General features: G+C 34.4%; 2 protein-coding genes across 2 annotated transcripts; both read right to left on the reverse strand.

The window, feature by feature from the left end:
- Window positions 1-1,409: 1,409 nt before the first annotated feature.
- Window positions 1,410-6,598, reverse strand: LOC114760828 (proteasome subunit alpha type-7). Its single transcript, XM_028950119.1, has 3 exons — window positions 6,327-6,598; window positions 5,096-5,510; window positions 1,410-1,849 (listed from the first exon to the last, which is right to left on the reverse strand). The coding sequence occupies exons 1-3, from the start codon at window positions 6,497-6,499 to the stop codon at window positions 1,688-1,690; spliced, it is 750 nt and encodes a 249-aa protein (XP_028805952.1). The 5' UTR covers window positions 6,500-6,598; the 3' UTR covers window positions 1,410-1,687.
- A 2,562-nt stretch (window positions 6,599-9,160) lies between these two features.
- LOC114760825 (thiosulfate sulfurtransferase 18-like) lies at window positions 9,161-11,524 on the reverse strand. Its single transcript, XM_028950116.1, has 5 exons — window positions 11,203-11,524; window positions 11,026-11,105; window positions 10,870-10,940; window positions 10,714-10,767; window positions 9,161-9,544 (listed from the first exon to the last, which is right to left on the reverse strand). The coding sequence occupies exons 1-5, from the start codon at window positions 11,352-11,354 to the stop codon at window positions 9,470-9,472; spliced, it is 432 nt and encodes a 143-aa protein (XP_028805949.1). The 5' UTR covers window positions 11,355-11,524; the 3' UTR covers window positions 9,161-9,469.
- Between the last annotated feature and the right edge of the window lie 7,417 nt (window positions 11,525-18,941).

Genomic DNA, 18,941 nt, shown 5'->3' on the forward strand with positions numbered 1-18,941 from the left:
AAAGTTTTATCAATAATGCAAATGTGTAATAGACAAATACTATTATTAATTTTTTTAAAACTTCATCATCACTATAATCAATTGTTCTTTTTTCATAACAAAAATATCAAGTTTTTTTATAAGAATTTTACTTTTAAATTTTATAATTTAGCTATTCTTTTATTTGAGTTTGAGAAGCATTCTTGTTGAAACTCATAAATTTCTGATTCAAATTATAGAATTAAAAGTTATATAAATATAAAAATACTTGCTTATCAAATATAAATACAGTTCAAAAATATCAACACATATAATATAAATCAAATCATTATTAAAACCCAAATTAACCCATTTTTAAAATTTAATTAGACAATAAAATCAAACCATCATGTGAAATTTAATTTCAAAATGATAATAATAACTAAATATTTAAAATATAATTGAAAATATAAAAAAATTCATAATATAATTATACAAAAACTTTTTAAAAAAATAAAAAAGGGCTAAATGAGCTGGTCGGTTTAAGCCCTCGACTCTACAGAGCCATCTCTTTTAAGCCCGTTTCCCATTTGAAGGGAAAAATTTCGAGCTCGGCCCTCACAATTTTTGGGTCTAAACGGGCTTGGCCCGTTTTTCCGAGTCTACTTGTTATAAGCCTTTTTTAAGCCTATGTCTAGCCTTTATAAAGGTGCTGCCTGACCTCAGCATGTTAAAAAATTATGTAATTTTAAAATTTTCATTAAAAAAATAAAATATACATACTGCATAATAATTATTTTTATTTAAATTTTAATGTTATAAGTGATATTTTAAATCTTAATTACTGTTAATATTAGTAAAAACAAGTTATAAACACAAATTAAAATTTGAAATAAGACTAGATAAGTACAAAATAAAATTAAAATTAAAGTAAATAAACAAGCTAGGACTACCCTATTAAACTTAACAAGCCATCAAAATGGTCTAATTTTTTTTTTCTATTTTAAAACATGCCAGGCAGGCTAGGCCACAAACTACCTTACCTGTTGCTACCCTATCTAAAATCAGAAATAAAAAGTATTACACATCCATTTCATATATCTAGAACCAAATATTCTAAAACTGGTACACACAATATCATCAAATTAAATTAAATGAATAGATGAGACAGTACATCCGAATCAGTGCTTTGATTATACCTAGAACCACCTATTCTAAAAGTGATACAAGCAGTATCATCAAATTAAAAGCCTCTTTGAAAAGGCTTAAAAAATTCTTTATAAACACGTTTCACATAAGTCAAAACAAAACCCCCGCACACACTTACCTCGTATTCCATAAATCACTATTCAAAAACTACTTATAAGCTGTTTGAAACAGACCCTAAATTAATTAAATGAATAGGTGATACGATACAGTACATCCAGATTAGTGCTTTGATTCTCATGATGATCCATAGTATAATGTGCATCTTTCTTTCATAAAGGATTGAAATGACATTAAATACAAGATTACAAAGTATAGTTTGACTAGCAAATGAAGCAGGGCAAATACATACTCTTTTATCTTGCCTTAATCAAGAATCGACATCTCCGAGTTGCTAAATGCACGAGTCTTGGTGCTCCAAACACATTACAATACAGAACACGATATAAAATTAACCCATAGTAAGAACAATGTTTGAACAAAAGAAAACCCAAAGATGAAAGGAAAGGAAAGGAAAAGAAAATCAGGTCTCCTTAGGAGGGGCTTTTTTGGCAGCTTCAGCAGCTTCTTTCTCTGCTTCAATCTCAGCAACAATGGCATTGATTTCAGATTCCTCAAGTTGTCTAAGGCCATGCTCCCTTGTCATTACAGCAACTTCTATGTTCTTCCCCCCACTCTCGACAACCTGAATAACAAGTGCAAAACATGAATAGTTATAACAAATAAATGGCAATTATCTAAACCAGCTCCAGGTGATTAGCCCACGGTGCTGGTGAAAGACAGAACAGGCTGATTCAATTTAGCGCTGAATCAGCGTACAAATGTCAGAATTATCAGATCTTACACATCTTTGCTCGGCAACACAGATAAAATTGTGACAAAAACGGTAGTGGAGGTATCACCGAGGGCAAATTTTATAATAGACTGCCCACGCATTCATAAGAAAAATCAAATGGGTTCGAATGCAGAAATAGTCAGTCTTACATGCACCTTTATAGTGCACACAAATCGAATTATATTTTTTAAATAGAAAACTCATTTACAACGCCTGTCTTCCCAGTTAATAATATGGCCCTAGCACCCAGTATGTATGCTAACAGATCTTACACACCTAGAAAACTCACCGTCCCGCGCGAAAGCATTTTTTAAATTGAAAACCAAGAAGAGATAAGACCTCAGATCAATGTTATTCAGCACCAGCCTTAACTCTTCAACAAAAGCCACAGCAGTCTCTGTTAAGAACACAAGTTTATCTACCCAAGATGTGAATGACTCATCCAAAAGTAAGATCACATCTCTAGAAATCTCATCCATTTTATAACTTCACAAATAAATAGAGCTTAATCAACAAGCTGTTGGTTGAAATAGAGAATACAAGTTCAAATCCTCAGAATCGGACTTGTTGGGAGAGCTAAAAACCTTAATACTCTGGCCTGACAGAGATCAGTCTCAAGTTTAAAGTGCTCAAGGAGACTTTGAGTTTATACCCAAAAAAAAAACAAAACAAAACAAAACAAAAACAAAAGCTCAAGGCAATCTCCATATGTTCCTTGAAGTCAATGACTCAAGATATCATAAAGCAACACAAATGTGATACGATAGGAGTAGAAGGCCAAGAAGAGAGAATAATCTTTAGAAGATTAAAGAGTTAGAACCCTAAAAAAGCCTAGTGAATCTTCATAAAACACAAGTCACTTCCATTCAGGCCTTCTCCAAAGAAGTTTACAGCTATACACATCTTATTCAACTGATAAGAATTGCAAATAGATAAGAACGCCAATAACTAAATATAAAAACACATAACTGACCCAAATAAAATCATATCACTGTAAATAACTATCTAAACATAGATATCAACTAGTTTCCTATATTAACGTACGCCTTAACCTCCTTGTCTAACCTTTTGCTATAGTGCCTGTTTGGGATCATGGTGGAAATTCCTTATAAGCACGTTTCATGTAAACCGAGACAAAACTTCTCTCACATACTTGCCTCGTATTCCGTAAATCACTATTGAAAAACTACTTATAAGCTATTTATAAGCTGTTCTAAACGAGCCCATAATCCCTTTGCCATCTGTTCTGGACTGTCAAAGTCCTTGCCACAAGTCGGAAGAGAGCATGCTGGACTTCCATCATTACTCCCTCAATCACCTTGTCCTTGAGGTGAAAGGAAGGAAATTGAGTGGCCATGGATTCATACTCACAGCTTCCTTTCTCCAAATGTGATGCCACTAAACCAGAATGTCCAGCATGCCACTAAACCGGAATGTCTAGCACAAGCTGTAATTTGTCAATATGCTTGTGATGGTCCAATATTTTCTCAGGTTCAACAGTAAATTCCCTAAAATCTCGGATGGGAATGTAGGCAGACAAGGATGATAGCCATGAGCAGGCCAAAGTAGTGAGAAATGAAAGGGATGAACTTTACAATCAGGAAACAGTTGCAATTCATATGCTACAGCTCTAATCCTTCAAACAATCAGATAATGATGAAAAAAGCCAGATCTTGCTTATAATGATATTTGTAGTGAAATGCTTTTCATCCACGAAGAGGCTGCTAAATTTCAGAGTGGTATGAAAGTTCTTCCCCAGAATAGAATGGAGAGAGATCTCGTCCAGATTAGAGGAGATTTCTTTACCATCTTGAATTTCATCAACCTCTCTTTCAGGTTCTTTGACAGCAAGTTCTAGCAGGGAGAACATTCCTTTGTTGTCTTGAATCTCATCTGCCTATGCTGTCTCCAAAAGGGTCATATATGGGCAATGATGGAGGTAGCTTACATAGACATCACTAACCAGGGCTGAGCCATTCGCAATGAGGGACAGTTTGGTGGAAGAGTTTTGGTTTGTTCAGCTGCCTATGAAGTATTAGAAAGCCAAGTGTGTGATCTCTAACTTGCAGCTTTGGAGCCAATACCAGTTTGGGCTTTTAGTGCCACATTATCTTATACTGAATCACCAAGAATGTCATGGCATCATGAGATAGAAAATAATTGTTGTAAGATATAATGATTGGAGGGCTTACAAGGATAGATGGCAAGCAATGGGGTTTTAAGGAATTCCGGAAGAGCAAGTGGACACCATCTTGGATCAAAAGGCTCCCATACCACAATGCTAGTCATATGTAATAAATAAGGGACTATGAATCATCTAGAAGGTTGCGTGTAAGTTGTAACCTGAGGCAAATAGTGAGAATTAATAAGCCAACGGCTAGATAAAGAAGGGGTTGAATCTATATGTAATTTTTGCCCTTAGTAGCTAATGAACTATGTAGTTTTGTCCCTCTTCTCTCTGTTCCCTCTCCCTTTTTCCTCTCTTTTTACTTTATTTACTCTTTATTATTTAGAAGGTTTAGAAGAGAGGAAGAATCTCTAGAAGTTTAAAGAGTAAAACTCAATAATTTCCTAAAGCTTGGAGAATCTTCATAAAACAAATTATTTCCATTCCAGCCTTCTCCCAACAAGTTTATAACTAGACGCACGTGCACCTTAGTTAACAAATAAGAAATGCAAATAGGTAAGAACGTCAATAACTGAAGACATAACTAGCTAACAAATGTTGCTAGAAACAATTTTTCCATCTTCCCTCCTCTTCTACTGCCATATCCTCCTCACCTTTAACACGCAAATGGACAATAATACAACCATATAAATGCAAATGACTATCTAAAGAACAGTTTCCTGTATTAACTTCCTTGTCTAGCTTTTCCCACCTATTCTTCCCCTTCTAATCCCATTACCAACTCTTCTGGACCTTCTTAGTCCCTGCCACATTTCTTTCTTCTTCTTTAAGTCAGGAGTGAGGGCGTGGCAGACTGCCATCAGAATAAAAGAAAAGGAAGGGACCCAATAAAAAGGAACCTTGCAGGTTGGGGCAAGAATGAAAGTTTAATTATTGTCTAAAAATTGCTGAAAGAACCAATTACTCACTTCAAGCAATGCTCGGATGGCCAGTTTTACAGTTTCTTGCCCAGAGGTTTCCTTATAGTTCTTCTCTAGGAATTCCCGAATTGAATTTGAGTTTCTACCGGTAGCATTAGCTTTCCAAGCTGAAAAAGTCCCTGAAGGATCTGTTTGGTAAAGGGAAGGTGCACCAGTGTATGGATCAAAGCCTACAATCAAGGTTGAAAGACCAAATGGTCGGACACCACCACTTTGAGTGTACTTTTGTTGAAGACCAGCAATGTAACGAGTTATGTACTCAACAGTCACTGGATCCTCGACTGTGAGCCTATGGCTTTGACATTCAACACGGGCCCTGTTTATAAGAACACGGGCATCTGCTTTTAGTCCTGCACAAGCAAGGGCAATGTGATTATCCAGATTGACAATCTTTCTCACTGATCTGCAAAACAAAAGAAAAAGAAAACAATGAAATAGAGAACACAAAAAGCATCTAGCCAATATCTTATAACATCACAAATACCATTTCTAAATCTAGTGAAATTTGGGAAGACTTTTCACCACAACGTCAATTAAAAAAAACATAATAATCAAATAAAATTTGATGACACATTGAACAAAACTTGGGTCTCAACCCCAAACTTCCTTGGGTCATATCCAGAGAAATTAAGATCCCCTCAGATTGGACACATTGAGATTGAGGGCTTCAATAGAAATATCCTTTCCATCCGTTGGTGACAATATATGTTCCCCACTAAACAAACCCAAAAATTAAGGTATCACTAAGCCCGTCACCGTAAATAAAATGTAAAGCACTCGACTCTTCGATGCATGTAAAGACAATCCTTGGAAAAAGAAACGATGTTGCAGTCTTGTACTAGCAACCATAAGATAAATTGTATTTAAAACCCTGCTCTATTTCAATTGAGTTAAACCAAATCGATATCACTGCTGAAAGAAAAGTAGCCATGAAGCTAGTAAGGAAATACTAATTCCATCGCCCTGAAAAACACCAAAAGCTAATCTGATTGTCCCAGGAATCAGATTTTATCCCAACCATAAAAGAAATGGATCTATGCTTAAAAATTATAACCATCTAAATTTTGTTTAAAAAAATAAGATCACAAACGAAGAATCATTTTTGCAACAAACATCTTGTAATGCTAAAACGAAAGCAAGACAATGGGAAAAAAAAAAAATGCCAACAATTTTATAAAAAGTGAAAAGTTTTATACACAAGTGAAAATATGAGGAATACCTGGAGTCCTGGAGTTTGGCGGTTGATTTTTTCTCGACGCCTAAAACGACGATGTCGGTGCCCCGGACGCCAACGGCGGCGTTGCCTTTACGAACAGCTTCTAGGGCGTATTCGACTTGAAAAAGGTGGCCATCGGGTGAGAAAACTGTAATGGCTCTATCGTATCTCGCCATGTCGATGAGATTGAGCAGCTACCTTGTTCAAATCTTTAGTCAAAGGATTTTGTGCTTCTGTTAAGCACGGGAATTGAAGGTCGAAGTTAGAACGATGATCTTTCTCGTGCTCAGTCCCATGTAATTTGCCCATTGCAGCAACTTAGGCAGCAAGTTTTTTCATGGGCTCCTATGAATGGGCCTACCCCGTATGGGCCCCTGCTTCTTGGTAACAAGGTCGTCAATTCTGAAGTATGAGGGTCCATAATTGACATATTAATTTGAAAATTATTTATTATGATATGATATGGATTTTTTTTCGAAGTAACAAACTTAGAAAAATAATAAGTTGACCAAAAAAACAGAAAAGTGATAAATTGGCATGAATTAAGACCTAAAACTATTAGAGAATCCCAAAAAAATTTAAATCAATCTTGTTTACTATACTTTAATAACAGTTGACAACATTTGAAAAGTAAATAAAAACATATTTTTATAGTTATTTTTTATTTGCAATTTTAAAATTTTATAGGTATTTTTTTGGATATTTTTCCTAAATCTATGGCCTTGTTTTTTTTTCCAAACAATTTTTAAAAAAAAAACTTGCTTAATAACTTATCTTTAGTCAGGTGTTTAAAATAATATGTTTTTTAAAACTAAAATCCTAAAACAAATTTTTAGATGTTTTATTGACTTTTGTTTTTTCATTTGTTATTTTTTGTTTTGAAAAATTAAAAAAATTCTTTCTTTTTCATTTTTGTCGACCCACTGGCCTTCACCTGTCCTAGCCGGCAATAGCCGCCGCTCATCATGTATTCCTGTTGGCCAGCCCCAACTCCTCGCTAGCAACGACCATCCCTTGCCACATGTTTTGGGCATACCCATGCTATGCCTTAAAGCAATTAAGGGGATACTTATTTAGATTATCTACTAATAAGGTCCTCACATCAATTATGAGATTTAAACTCACAATCTTATGAGTTATGAGTCAATTTTTACCAACTAGGCCCACCTTTATTGGCAAAGAAACAAACTTGTCGTTAATTGCATATAAACTTGTATAGGTTAAATTGAAAGATATAAACTGAGACAATTCAATAATTTACCATGCCTTGCAACTGTACCAAAAGAATCAATACACAAAGCTCAATTTTTTTGGATTTTATTTAATATTACATTTTTTATTCATATATTTATAAATTAGTATCAATATATTAAAACAACTTATCTATAGCTTAAAAACAGTATTCACTGCTCAAATGTTATTTTGGTTAAAAAAAAATATATAAATCTCAAGCTCTTAGGAAGCCTACATTCATCAAATGCAGGCTTTGGACTTTGTGTTGGCTCATAACTTCGGAAGTGTTTGGTATTTGAGAAAAGTATTTTTAAAAAGTATTTTTTTTATAAATCGAAATAAATTCCTTAACGTACTTATTTCATATATCGTAAAATTACTTTTAAAATTATGGTTTGACTTTTATCCACATATCTTTTTTATTTCTTGTTCCAAGGCATCACTCTTGAGGCCTTTCCCTTCCCCAAGCACATTGTCTCTTTTCATACCTCCGCATTCTTCTTTTTGTATTTCTCAGTTTTGCCTTGAAAGAAGATTTACGGTCGGGGATTTGGAGATGAGGACAATAGCTGAAAAGCAATGATGAGGCTAGCAAGCTTTTTTGTTGAGGGGAGACTCAAACGAGGATGTCATGATGACGGTGAACTGGAAGGAAAATAGAGAGAGCGCATAAGTCCTGAAATGGGCAAGAGTACTATTTACCATTCAAGTTTGGTAAAGAGATCTCCTTAACTGTTTAAGTTTGTCCAAGCTCACAAATCTGTTCATGAATTTGTGAATTCACAAATGTGGTTTGTGTTTCTCCTGCTTCCTTCTTGAATTTGTTTATAAATTATAAATTTTTCTAAGGTAATTATCCATATACATTTTCACATCTATGATGTGGACATGACTATGATTGTGAGTGTCATATTTGGCGGCTAACGTGTAGTCATATTTAGATACATCACACACAAAATGACAGGAAAACGCAGGGAAAGAAGGGGAAATGCTATGACTTTTCCAGTTCTAAGATTTTCATCAATTCATCACACTTTCATATTCTTGAGCAAGTGATCTAAACTCAATTTATCCTCTTGGATCTTAATTTTATTTTTTTGAATTTATAGTTTATGAAAGTTAGGGTTTATTGGGATTTTTAGTTCCAAAAATATTCCACTATTTAATTTGTGTTTAAATGAGTTAATGAAATTAGATTTAATATTAATTGATGTGGATTCACTTTATTCCTACCTCCAGTCTTTAATATTAGATTCAATTGACTAATTTAGAGATATTAAAAAAATTATTAGATTACTTAATTATAACATGTGTTATATGATTTTTCTAAAATATTTACGTGGATCATTAGATTATATATTAATTTATAAGTAAAGTAAATTAGTTTGAAAAAAAAAGCGATAAATATAAATAGTTGAAAGAGTAACTTTCTTAATTTTTTTAAATTAGTTAATTAAGTCTTATATTAATAGATCACAAGTAGTATATGATTTTTTGAATTTAGCTTGTCAAAATAAGGTGAAAATAGATTATTTTTAGCACACATCCCTGTAATTACTTCAAGCTTCTCCAACAACTCCCCATGTTTAACTAACTAGAATCACTTTTTTCTCTAAACAAATAGCCTTTAGGATTATGACTCAAGTTGCTATGTTAGGGGAGTTTGGGAACCTCTAGAAGCACTTGAAAAAAATACATGCACATCAAGATAACACTACTCTCACAAATTTATTTTTTACGCTATAAAATCATGTGTGGGAAAAAAAAAACATAATACTCTTTTTACATATTTACTTTATGCACTGTAAAATCATGTCTAAAAAAACTAATCCAAATATATACCATATATAACAACTGCACTATTCACTTGTGTACTGTTTGGTATCCCCGATTGACTGCAAGTGGTTTCACTTTCACAATTTCACAGGAAACCTGTTCTTAACCCAATCCCGATAGCCTCCTTCCATGTTCTTCACGTCCTTAAAGCCCTGCCAATTCATGACAGCATTACAGATTAGTTTTCGTGTGGACCTAACAACGCAAGAGAAAGAACATAAAACCGCGTGGATAAAGGAAAAAAACAAAGAAAGAAACCATTTTGCACATTCTCATACTTTTTTCCACTTTTTATCCGAGTACTTATAGCTTTTCTTTAAATTAAATTCTTTAACTTCATTTGTTAATACCATTAGTCTCTGTAATTTTGATCAGATAGTACTGTTAATTCCTAAACAAACGATAGCAATACTGACGGATCAGAGTTAAAAGATTTAATCAAGAGAAAGAAAAAAAGACATACGAGTACCAAATTTTAAAAGGAAAAAGGCAAGGAGCATAACCCCAAGTTTTAAATTTGTTCTATCCATTATACGTATTCACCCCCCATAGTCATGTAAACTTTGTATTATATATGCCTTTTTTTTTTCCCGGCCAATGAATAAGATAATTTCATAAAAAGAAGTCCAAAATTACTAAATCTCAAACCAGTTTTAGCAATAATATTTTAATTAATTTTGACAACACTAAACTTATAAATAATAACACATTTTTTAAGAATTTTTATTTCGGATTTAGTAATTTCGAATTTCTCTCACTCTCAGTAATCTTCACAATTAAATCCTGGCTCTGCTCTTGATTTAAAAAATAAATACGCTTTTAGCAAAGCTTATAAAAAATTGTAGAATTTAATCTGTTTTCAATACCCATTTATGTCAAGACCACAAAAAAAAAAAATACACATTTATGCAAAGGCAGATAAAAAATAAATTGTACCAATATGCGTTTAAAATTAAGGAGAAATATATATAAATTTGGAAAAATCGCAAACAAACACTTTAAAAAAAATTGCAAATGAGGACCTATTATAATATTAATATTGGTTTTGACAATTGATAAGGAAATAATAACAATTTTTATGAACTGGTCTCTATATATAATTTTTTAATTTCCAAGGTTTTTTTTTTGCGATTTTTTCTATAAATTTTAATAAAACTCTTGTAGTTCTTTATTAATTAAATTCTGCTCAAAGAAAAAGGGGCAAAATTTAAAATAAAAAAAGCACCCGGGGATGAATTAGCATTTTGCATAATTAAAAAGTCACCGCTCAGTTTTCATTAATTGAAGAAAATGCTCAACAAACACCAATTAAGCGACTTACATCAGCCTGAAGTTCAGCAGCTGCATACAGAGATTTCACGCCACAATCGCAGCCCTAAAATACAAATTCCCCAAAACAGATAAGCAATTCACACAGGGAAGAAAGGGGAATTTTCAATTTTCAATTTTAGGATTCTGAAAAGGAAAATTTGATTACCACAATAATGTGATCTTCTTTGTCGCAAGCACATGAAATCTGCTTCAGAAATTCTGGGTTCTTCACCTTACCTGTTGTTCAAAATCGCAGAATTTCACCGTGAGATCTGAAACTAACTGAATGGAAACAGAAATTCAAAAGATGACGATTACGGACCCTTTGGCGTATCGAGCAGGTAAGGAATGTTAATGATCTTATCTGCATCGACATGTCCTTTCTGGAAATCTTGAACCCTCCTGTTAATTATTCGTTCGCGAACCAATAATTAGATTGCTTAAATTTGCCGAAACAGAGAAAAACCAGAGGATTAAAAGAGAAAATTAGGGATTTTACCTGACATCGAGATAGACATGGCCACTTTGGACCAGATTCTTGGCTTTATGAACATCAAGGTTTACGACCTTTGCGCCTGAGTCACTGAAGAAGAGAAAATAAAGAACAATGAGTAGGAATCCGTTGGTGAAAAGGGACCAGGAAAAATTCATATTGCCGGGATATTTGTGTGGAAGAGGAAGACAAAGTTTAAAGCGAAGAAGATAGAGATTGATACATCTAAATAAGCATGATGATTGACTGGTAAATGGTAAGGTTTCAGAATCAGTGAGCCCTTTGCTTGTTTTGTTATCCCGAGAAAATCCGTCGAAGAAGGAGGAAAACATACGATGATATCCTGGCAAGCTGTTTTGCTCGAAACTAGTTTTTGCGTTTTCTGTGGATCGCCGCTTCGCCAGCAAACATGATAGTTGAAAAAAGGGAAAATTAAAAAGAGGGATTAGGTGGAAATGATATTTATTTGAAAAAATATTAAAAACTTTAATTATTTAAAAATATAAACTTAAAAAAACTGAAATTATTGCTATTCACCACAATCTTTGTATTCTCTCACCACCTCCTGTAACTTTCATACCATTTAGTAGAATAATTATTATTTATTTGAACTAATTCAAACTAATTTAAATTTCAAAGTCAGACACTCATTCTAATTAATTAAATTAATAGCCAACACTAATTAATTTATTTCTTATTATTTTTAATTAATAATTGTAGGCTTTCTGAAAAATGAGCAGGGCAATAAAGTTTCTACCATTCACAGAAGAAAAAGTTGTTTCATATTTTTACTTATCCATTTCATACTATTATTTTATTTGAATAAGTTGAATCCTCTTACTTAATGAAATTAAAAATTTAAAATAAAAGTGACATAAGAAATTCATTATATCAATAGATATTTGTCATAATAAAAGTAGTTATCATACTTTGAGTAAGAAAATTCAAGTTTAAACCTACAAGATTTTTTTATTCTTATTAATTATCGATAAGTTGTATATTATTTATTATTATATCACTTTTTTAATTTTTAATTCAATTATATGATTTTGATTGGCTCATTATTCAGCAAGCCCAAAAAAGAGTTTTATTTTTTTAAAAAAGTGATGGATGAATAAATTAATTAGTATTAATTATTAATTGATTTAATTAATTTGTTAGAGTTGTTTCGTAACTTAGTAATTCCAATTAGTTTGAATTAATTTGAATAAAATTTAATTATTTTTTGAAAAAAGAAAATTATAAGATGTGGTAAGAGATAATATATGGAATTTTGTTATGGGCAAATTGATAATTTTAAATTTATATTTTAGTATTTGCTCTTTCCAAATAAATAAAATTTTTAATATCTTTCCCCATTAATATTGTTACCATTAGGTCCCTCTTCCTAATTTTTCCTAAAAAAAACAAACAAAAACACATATAAAGACTGTTAAAATTTTTAACGACACTTGATTATGTATTTTATTTTTGAAACATCATCAGTTAATTATTTTATCAACTGAAATTGTTAAAGTGACATTACTTGATAAGATCTTTGGGTAGACTCATACTTTGAATTTTACTTAGCTACTAAATTTAGCAGTCTTAACAAAAATATGCTTATTCATATGTTTTTGTTTTTAATGTGTTTGTCTTAATTGTATGTCATTTTTTTTTTGGGGGGGGGGGGAATCTACATCCTATTCGTAAGTCTAACTTTTACTGTTTCTTTGGTAGTGAGTCGGGCTTTTATTTTAACTTTTCCAAAAGAGTATGTATTATTGTAGTATAAGTTGTGATGGGTCGTATCGTTTGTTGTTTTCTCAAAACCTTAATTTATAAATTCAGGCTTTTTTCATTGTAAAATACAAATTGAAATCTCCTAGTAATACATGAGCGTGTTCCTTATGAAATCCTAAGTATTCCCTTCTTCCTCAAAACGTGACCCTATAAGAGCCCGTTTGGCACACTAATAATATTATAAAGGAAAAGGAAAATCTAGATTTTCCATTAGTTGAATATGTTTGGTAGTTCAACATTCTTGAAAACCATTTTCTGTAGCAAGACATTTTCCTTTAAAGATAGGAAGATGGCTTCCCACTATTTTTTGTGAGAACCCAATTTTCATCGTTTCGAGAAAATCTTTGAGACAATCTTTCCCTTCAAAGAGAAATCGACAGGTGACGAAGATAATAGGGGAGAAAAGAAAAAGCTAGATGAAGTATCAAAATTATACGATTGAAGTAAGAAATGAGAGAAAATACATTTAAATACTCTCTAAACTAAACCATCGAATAATGAGTTGAAATTTTTAGATGAAACAATTTGATTTTCCCTATTCAATGCTTAATAAACAATGTGTTCGATATTGATGAATGTAGGTGACTTATTATAAAGTCGATTCTTTTAACCATGATTACTTAGCCAAATCATCCATTTTTGAAGGATTTCGGGCGTACCTGGAGTATTTGAAATCTTCAATAGCCACACAGAGGTCCGGTTACAGTATTGAACTCGGATCTTGGAGACACAGCAAATGCACAGGGAAGGAGAAATTCAGAGAGTGGGAGGAGGAGTCTGGAGGAACCAACAGAATATGGAGAAAAGCACGCGCACACTAAATGATCCCACTTGGATCAGTTATGTAACTCCACACTTTTGAAAATAATAAACCGCCTCCTTCGTCCAACTGTTCCCCCCATTTTCCAGATCATATAAAAAAGGCTAAAATTGCAGTTAGGGACCCATATGTTTTGTAATTTACATTAGAACCCCAAAGCTCAATGAATTTGGGTCCAATCCACTAAGGGTGGACTGGCCCATTTTCTTACATCTCCCACTCACACTTGGTGGATTAGATGTTGTGGGTTTAGACTCTTCACCTTCCCTCAATTTCATACTTAGTGCTTTGCCGTGACCGCGTGGGCATGACGTCTTTGCTTGGGTCCCTGTACTAGAAATCCCTTTTAAAGGATCAGCACAAGTCACCCTCTCCTTCGTGTAGCTTGAATTTTAAAATTATGCCTCAGATGTCCCAGATTTACTTATATACACTTTTTAACGGTAGATCTAATCCCTCTCGAGTCGATGGTTGACTCAGATTACCATTCTGGTATGTCTAGTGTCCACACTTATGACCACGGAATGTCATAAGGGACATGTCACAGACACTAGCATAGGTGTGTATATCACAGTCAATCTTCCTTTCGCCTAAATATCACTTTGATATGAATCAATCGCTTTCTTAGCATACTACCTTAGATCACATCAATCATGACCATAGGACATATACCAAAGTAGCAGTCGCTGAAACATATCTTCGTGATATTGTCAAAGTCAAAGGACACCAACAGGAGGATAATTCTTCCCTGGGACTCACACAGCAAAGAAGCAGGGATCTTTCACTTGCTTCCCTTTTGCGGTTCTCCTAGCACATGTGGTATGAAACACATGCTACGGTGTTACTCTTTTACTATAAGAGCGTATGTCGTTTTGGACTTATCATTAACACCGTACAGACTTAAGTCTAGACACACTCAGTCTCTAAACCCATATTCTTCAACTCTACTCATTGTTATGACGTCGACATTAAAGAGTTTGTTATATGGCTACAGGTATTATAGAAGTGGGATTCCAAACTTCGATCCAACTTTATCAACGTGGATCTCATCTTGACTTGCTACACTTTAGTCAAGGCGACATAAAGTTTGTGTTTCTTCCCTACCATATCAGCATTCTTTTGCTGCTTTACTAGTGAACACAAATGTCTTCTCTTTGCTCACTCCACTTGAGTGTCAAAGGCAATTGCCCGTGTGAGAGAGCCAACCTTTCTTAACCTGTACGACATACTAGGCACTGTATACTTTCGAACAAACACATAAAGTGATAACAGAAAAACATAATTTCATTAATGAGGTTTACAAATTACACTTTATGTATGCTAAGGGCTTGCACATGTTCTTTAAAAACTTTTTCACCTATTGGCTTTGTCAGAGGATCTACTACCATACATTTGGTTGAAATGTATTGTATAGTAACAATCTTTTGTGCTATATAATCTTTAACAAAATTATACTTGATGTCAATGTGCTTGGTTTTGCTGTGATACTTAGGATCTTTAGTATAGGCTATGGCTGCAGTATTGTCACAGTATACCATCACCGGATTGGTACTCTTGTTTCCAAATCCAAGGTGTTCTATAAATCTCTTCAGCCATAAAGCTTCTTGCACTGCTACGGTGCATGCCACAAACTCAGCTTCCATTGAATGTAAGGCAATGCACGTTTGCTTCTTGCTACTCCAACATATAGCGCCATTGTTGAGCAAGAAGGTATAACTTGAAGTTGACCTTCGTTCTTTTTCATCTCCACCTACATCAGCATCGGAGTACCCAACAAAGCACAGGTCGCTTCCTTCGTAGCACAGTGCATAATTAGAAGTGCCTTTCAAGTATCTCAAGATCCTCTTCACTGCTTTCCAATGCTTTTCACCGGGGGTAGACTGGAATCTGCTTACCAGTCCCACTGCATAACAGATGTCTGGTCTTGTACACATTATTGCGTACATCAGACTACTAACAGCACTGGCATATGGAACTCTTTCCATCTTCTTTTTGTCAGACTCGGTTTTGGGACACATGTTAGAACTCAAAGCCACTCCAGTAGCAATAGGGGTACTCATGAGATTGCAGTTTTTCATGTTAAATTGCTCAAGAATCTTGTTGATATAATTCTCTTGTGAAAGAGAGAGTATTCATTTTGAGCGATTTCTTTGGATCTTAACTCCAAGTATATACTCTGCTTCACCCATATCTTTCATTTCAAAATTCGACGAAAGCCATTCTTTAATAGCTACCACCGAATCTAGACTATTTCCGGCTAATAGTATATCGTCTACATATAAGGATAATATGATAAAATTACCCTCAAACTGTTTAATGTAGACACAGTGGTTTTCCTCTATCATTTGGAAGTCGTATGAGGTTATTGCTTTGTGAAACCTCAAATACCACTGTCTGGATGATTGTTTCAATCCATAAATGGATCTTTTGAGTTTACAAACTTTGTTCTCTTTTTCTTTTTCTATGAAACCTGATGGTTGTTCCATATAGATTTCTTCATCCATATCACCATTCAGAAATGCGGTTTTTACATCCATCTGATGTAATTCTAGATCTAAATTGTTTACTATTGCCAGAATAAGTCTAATAGAATTAAAACGCACAACAGATGAGAATGTATCTTCATAATCTATTCCTTCTTGTTGTGTGTACCCCTTTGCCACTAATCGAGTCTTGTATTTGTCAATTGATCCATCCACTTTTCTTTTAATTTTGAGAACCCACTTGTTCCCAATAGCTTTACGCCCTTTTGGAAGATCAACTAACACCCAAACTTGGTTCTTTTTCATTGAGTCCATTTCTTCTTCCATAGCTTTCATCCATTCATCTTTTGCAGGACTTGACAAGGCCTCTCGTACAGAACGGGGCTCATCATCCCCTTCTGGAGTAACTAAGAGAGATTCGCCTTCTATTTGAAAGCGTCTTTTGGGAACACTTTCCCTGTTACTCCTTCTGACAGGAGCTATTTGCTTATCTTTCTTTCTTTGTTCAGGTCTTGGTGTTGACCTTTCTTGGCTCCCACTCAGATTGACACACCTAGACGATTCTGGTTTGTCAATTTGTTCTGCACTGTCTTGTTCCTGTGTCTCATAAAGAGAAACAGTGCGGTCAACATCTCCTCTATCAGGAAATTCAGTCTCAATGAATGTTACATCCCTTGATTCTATTTCAGTCACTGTTCTATCTTCGTTTTCACCTATGAAAACGTATCCCTTTGATTGTTCAGAGTACCTTATGAAGATACATTTCTTTCCTCTAGGACCCAACTTCCCATGCTTATGAGAAGCGTCATGGATATACGCCACTGACCCCCAGGGTCTCAAGATGCTTAGATCTGGTTTGTATTTTGTCCATAACTCGTAAGGTGTGGAAGCGACTGATTTTGAGGGTACACGGTTAAGTATGAAGGTTGCCGTTAACAACGCATCACCCCAATATGAAATTGGCAAATTTGCTTGAGCCATCATAGACCTAACCATATCCAGAAGAGTTTTGTTTCTTCTTTCAGCAACTCCATTTTGTTGTGGAGTGCCAGGGATAATCAGTTGTCTGATTATCCCTTTTTCTTCACAGAGTTGTTTGAATTGATCATATAAATATTCACGATCTCGATCAGTTCGTAATGCTTTAATTTTACTGTCCATTTGATTTTCTACCTCATTTATGTATCGTCTAAAGCACTCAAGAGCTTCAGACTTATGCGAGATCAAATAGACATGACCATATCGTGAAGAATCATCAATAAAGGTAATAAAATACCAAGCTCCGTGTCTCGCCCTCACACTCATTGGACCGTAAATATCAGAATGGATTAATTGCAATGGAGTTTTAGCTCTTTTTCCCTTACAGAAAGGCTTTCTTGTTGCCTTACCAACTAGACAATTCTCACATAGTGACATTTCCATATTTGGAATGGCACCTAACAACCCTTCTTTTGCTAGTTTAATCATTCTATTTTGATTAATGTGTCCTAGTCTAGCATGCCAGGTGTTTATGTCAACATTATTCGAAGAAATAGCAAAGCATTCATTACTATTGAAATCACCAACAATATCCAAAACAAAGAACTTTTTAAACAGGAAAGCTGAACCATAAAGAACAGAGTTCATAAAATGTCTGCAACTTTGCCATGAAAGTTTACATCAAACCCAAATTCTAACAGACACAATACAGAAACCAAGTTCCGTCGGATGTCAGGAGCATAAAGTACATCATGGAGTATCAAGGTCTTCCCACCACGCAAAGTAAATTTGCAGGTGCCCAAACCTTTAACCTCGATCCTCGCATTGTTCCCAACGTAAAGCCACTTGCTTTGATACGGCAACCGACGGTACTCTATAAAGGATCCTTGATCCCTGGTTACGTGGTCTGTGGAGCCTGAGTCTATAATCCAAGAAGAAGAAACATGTTCTGTTAGAAAAACAGTACTAGAAACATATGAAACATGTGAATTCACATAATCCACTAATACCTTTTCGCTCTCAGCCTGTTTTGAACAGTCACGTGTGAAATGGCCCATTTTTTGGCAGGTGAAGCATTTGACCTTCTTTAGGTCTAACTTCTTCTTCCCACCTTTCTTTCCCTTCTTCTTGAATTGCTTCTTTCTCTTTTTGGGTTAAGGACCACCCTTCTTCCCTTTCTTTTGAAATTTCTTGCCCTTCTTGGAATCGGGCCTTGATTGGGAAGTACCGGCATCCTCAGTATAATAAGCTTGTCCAGAGGTCTTGTAAGCCTCTAAACGTTCATCCTCCAGCTCCAAGTGTTTGGCTACATCGTTAAAAGTAACGATGTTTTCATTATGGGTTAGGTTGACTTTCATGTGCTCCCAGCTAGCAGGAAGCGATCTAATAACAGCCTGCACTTGCTGTTCATCAGATAGGACATGGCCTGCTTCCTTAAGTTCTTTGATCATGTTGGCCATCTCTCTCAGATGTTGTTTCATAGGATTGTTTGGCTTGAGTTTGTAGGTGTCGAACTTAATCATCAACCTTCTAAGTTTAGTGGTAGAAGTACCACCAAACTTATCTTTCAATGCTATCCACATAGCCTGTGCAGTTTTGTGCCTTTCAAACTCGCACATAATGTCATCAGCCATGGCACTCAAAAGCATAATTCTTGCTATGCTGTTTTTCTTCTTCCAAAC

Source organism: Neltuma alba, unplaced genomic scaffold, assembly GCF_004799145.2.
Source record: "Neltuma alba isolate B1F8T4 unplaced genomic scaffold, ASM479914v2 tig00011023_pilon, whole genome shotgun sequence".
Classification (NCBI taxonomy): domain Eukaryota; kingdom Viridiplantae; phylum Streptophyta; class Magnoliopsida; order Fabales; family Fabaceae; genus Neltuma; species Neltuma alba.